We start from the raw sequence: 2,500 nt of genomic DNA on the forward strand, positions 1-2,500 counted from the left end.
TCCCTCCCACCCTCCCTCCCCTCCCTCCCCTCCCTCCCTCCCTCCCTCCCTCCCTCCCCTCCCTCCTCCTCCCTCCTCCTCCCTCCTCCTCCTCCTCTTCCCTCCTCCTTCTCCTCCTCCTCCTCCTTACTCGGCTTGACAGAAGTTCCTCCTCCACATCGAACTCGATCCTTGTCAGGGACAAACCAAGTCCAATCCCCACCGCCTTGATGTATGATTCCTTGAGAGCCCTACATTTCCTTCATGAACATCTCAATCTGACTGAGAGTGAGAATACCAGAACACGAAGAAAGCAAACAGCAACGCATTGCTATCCCTCCTGCAGTAAGAAAAACAAACTTTCATCACATCGTCCCATTCCAGATCTCGCGATACCCGACTTTTCTTATTTGGTTCCACTCGTGGCCGGTCAGACAGTCAACAAAGTCGTTGAGAAACGTCTCTGCGTCTTCTCCCTGAAGTTTTCTCAGCGCTGTCATGGCTATCAACATCATTCCTGACCATTCTTTGCGGCTTCACCGTCATCACATCTGTTCCCACCAAACAACTCTCTTCTGCCGCCACAACAGCCTGAAAACATCCAGCAAGCTCAAACATCATCAAGAAACTTTCAAGGGCATACCCATGATCCGTGGTGCGACAAGTTGAGGTTGTACCAAGGCATGACATGCCGACCTGAAACCACAAATGAGTGAATTCGCAACTACAGGCAACTAGCAATAGAGCCACCGTCGTCAGGTCCCTTCACATATGGCTTTCCTTCTGCAGTGCGACCGAAGAGGATCTTTCGACGTCGAGGTCAGTCAAGAGAGATGGTAGTAGAAGTTTCACCATGCCGAACGGTTGGTTCAAGGCCGTGCTTGCAGCATGCTGAAGCAATGTCCTGCCGGCCTGTATCGTCGGTGAGGACGAGCAGAGGTGGAGCAGGAGCAGGAGCAGGAGCAGGAGCAGGAGCAGGAGCAGGAGCAGGAGCAGGAGCAGGAGCAGGAAGAGGCAGTCACCAAGGCCAACTTTGCATCTTTCTTGAAATGAAAACGAGAAATCCTTTGTCTTTCCTACATCAACACTCTCAGAGCATCTTCTAGGTACTTCCCTCCCAACCTCGATAGGCTGCAGCCCCATCAGTAGCTCCCACTGATGCGGACTGGGCGACCAATGCTCACCAGCATAGACTGTAATCAGGCATTATTCAAACATTTCTGCAACATTAAGTTCGATCCTACTGCTCCTGATCCTACTGGCCTTAATCTTTCTCGTCCTCGCCAATGTCATTACCGTCGTCATCCTTATCATCACCATGCTTATCACCCTCATCAACATGATCATCACCGTCGTCATCGTCGTCATCGTCATCATCGTCGTCGTCATCATCATCATCCGCCTTCTTATCATATACAACTTCTCCATGGCGCTCCTCCCCTTCCCCTCCTCCTTCTCATCGACCTGCGTATCGGCAACTCATTGTCGCATCTCGGGACTCATCTAATATATAAACGACCCCTACCCCTCTGCTTGAGTCGTGGTACCCTGTAAAAAATCTGTGACCGTTGAGATACGAGGGGGGTAGGGGTTACATCCCGTACCCCAACCCCTTAAGAAAGTACCCCCACCCACCTAATTACAGTTCCCTTGCGTCCCTGTAAAAACTAGTGCAAGGGGGTTGCTACAACATGCACAGCAGGAGTGTAATAAGGCAGGAGGAGGAGGAGGGAGAAGGGGAGAGCAGGAGAGAGCAGGAGGCCAGGGAAGAGGAGAGATGAAGAGACAACATGAAGGGGAAGCATGAGAAGGTGAAAGTAGACCAATGAACAAGTAATGCTGTTGTAGAAGTTGAGACGCAAGGAGTAGTTGAGGGGAGAGTGAGAAGAGAGTGAGAAGAGAGAAGACGAGTAAGATAGCTGGAGGAGAAGCAAGAGAAAGGGGCATGTGAAGGAAGAGAAGGGACTTGATGTGACAATCTCTGTGCATTGATACAGCTGCTGCAGGCGTGTTGCTTGCTATGGCCAGCATGAGATTTGTGCTGTTGTTCCTCATGCTTATTTCTATCTCCGATGCCTTCATCGGCCATGGCTTCGCTGGCGTCAACCTTCCCCTGCAGAGGAAAGCTTACAGTGCGCACAAATCCCGCGGGCCCATCGTGAAATGCAACCCCGAGGACTCTCCCGTCATCTCAGAGAATTTTGACAGCATGTTTCGCAAGGACGGCACCACTTGGGGGTCAAAGTCGTATCCTGTCTCGACCGTCGAAGAGCCCGAGCCTCTGGACATCGTCACCAAGTCCATAGCACAAGCGCTCGTTACAGTGCTCAAAGGCTCGCTCGATTGGTATTACCACAAGAAATCTGACTTTGCGCGTTTCTTCGTGCTGGAGACGGTCGCCAGGGTTCCATACTTCGCCTACATGTCTGTTTTGCACCTCTACGAGAGTTTCGGGTACCACGACAGGGCTCACTGGATCAAGATTCACTACGCAGAGGCTGACAACGAGTAAGACCTTCAC

The 2,500-nt window shown here is 51.6% G+C and overlaps 2 protein-coding genes across 2 annotated transcripts in view; one reads left to right on the forward strand and one right to left on the reverse strand.

Moving 5' to 3' along the window:
* GUITHDRAFT_101197 (hypothetical protein) overlaps positions 1–1,462 on the reverse strand; it is a gene marked incomplete at both ends in the record, with an annotated part of 2,375 nt that extends 913 nt beyond the window's left edge. Inside the window, 11 exons of the mRNA XM_005840422.1 lie at positions 131–230; positions 278–319; positions 376–455; positions 502–570; positions 623–675; positions 730–784; positions 832–891; positions 1,002–1,055; positions 1,102–1,172; positions 1,276–1,398; positions 1,444–1,462. Coding sequence (XP_005840479.1) covers positions 131–230; positions 278–319; positions 376–455; positions 502–570; positions 623–675; positions 730–784; positions 832–891; positions 1,002–1,055; positions 1,102–1,172; positions 1,276–1,398; positions 1,444–1,462 — 726 coding nt within the window. The remainder of the gene's footprint in view (positions 1–130; positions 231–277; positions 320–375; positions 456–501; positions 571–622; positions 676–729; positions 785–831; positions 892–1,001; positions 1,056–1,101; positions 1,173–1,275; positions 1,399–1,443) is intronic.
* Positions 1,463–1,983: 521 nt separating this feature from the next.
* GUITHDRAFT_150423 (plastid terminal oxidase) overlaps positions 1,984–2,500 on the forward strand; it is a 1,527-nt gene continuing 1,010 nt past the window's right edge. The window contains exon 1 of the mRNA XM_005840423.1: positions 1,984–2,487. Within this exon, the coding sequence (XP_005840480.1) occupies positions 2,000–2,487 (488 nt within the window). The 5' untranslated portion in view covers positions 1,984–1,999. The remainder of the gene's footprint in view (positions 2,488–2,500) is intronic.

The sequence above is a fragment of the Guillardia theta genome (genome assembly GCF_000315625.1).
Source record: "Guillardia theta CCMP2712 unplaced genomic scaffold GUITHscaffold_6, whole genome shotgun sequence".
Lineage (NCBI taxonomy): Eukaryota > Cryptophyceae > Pyrenomonadales > Geminigeraceae > Guillardia > Guillardia theta.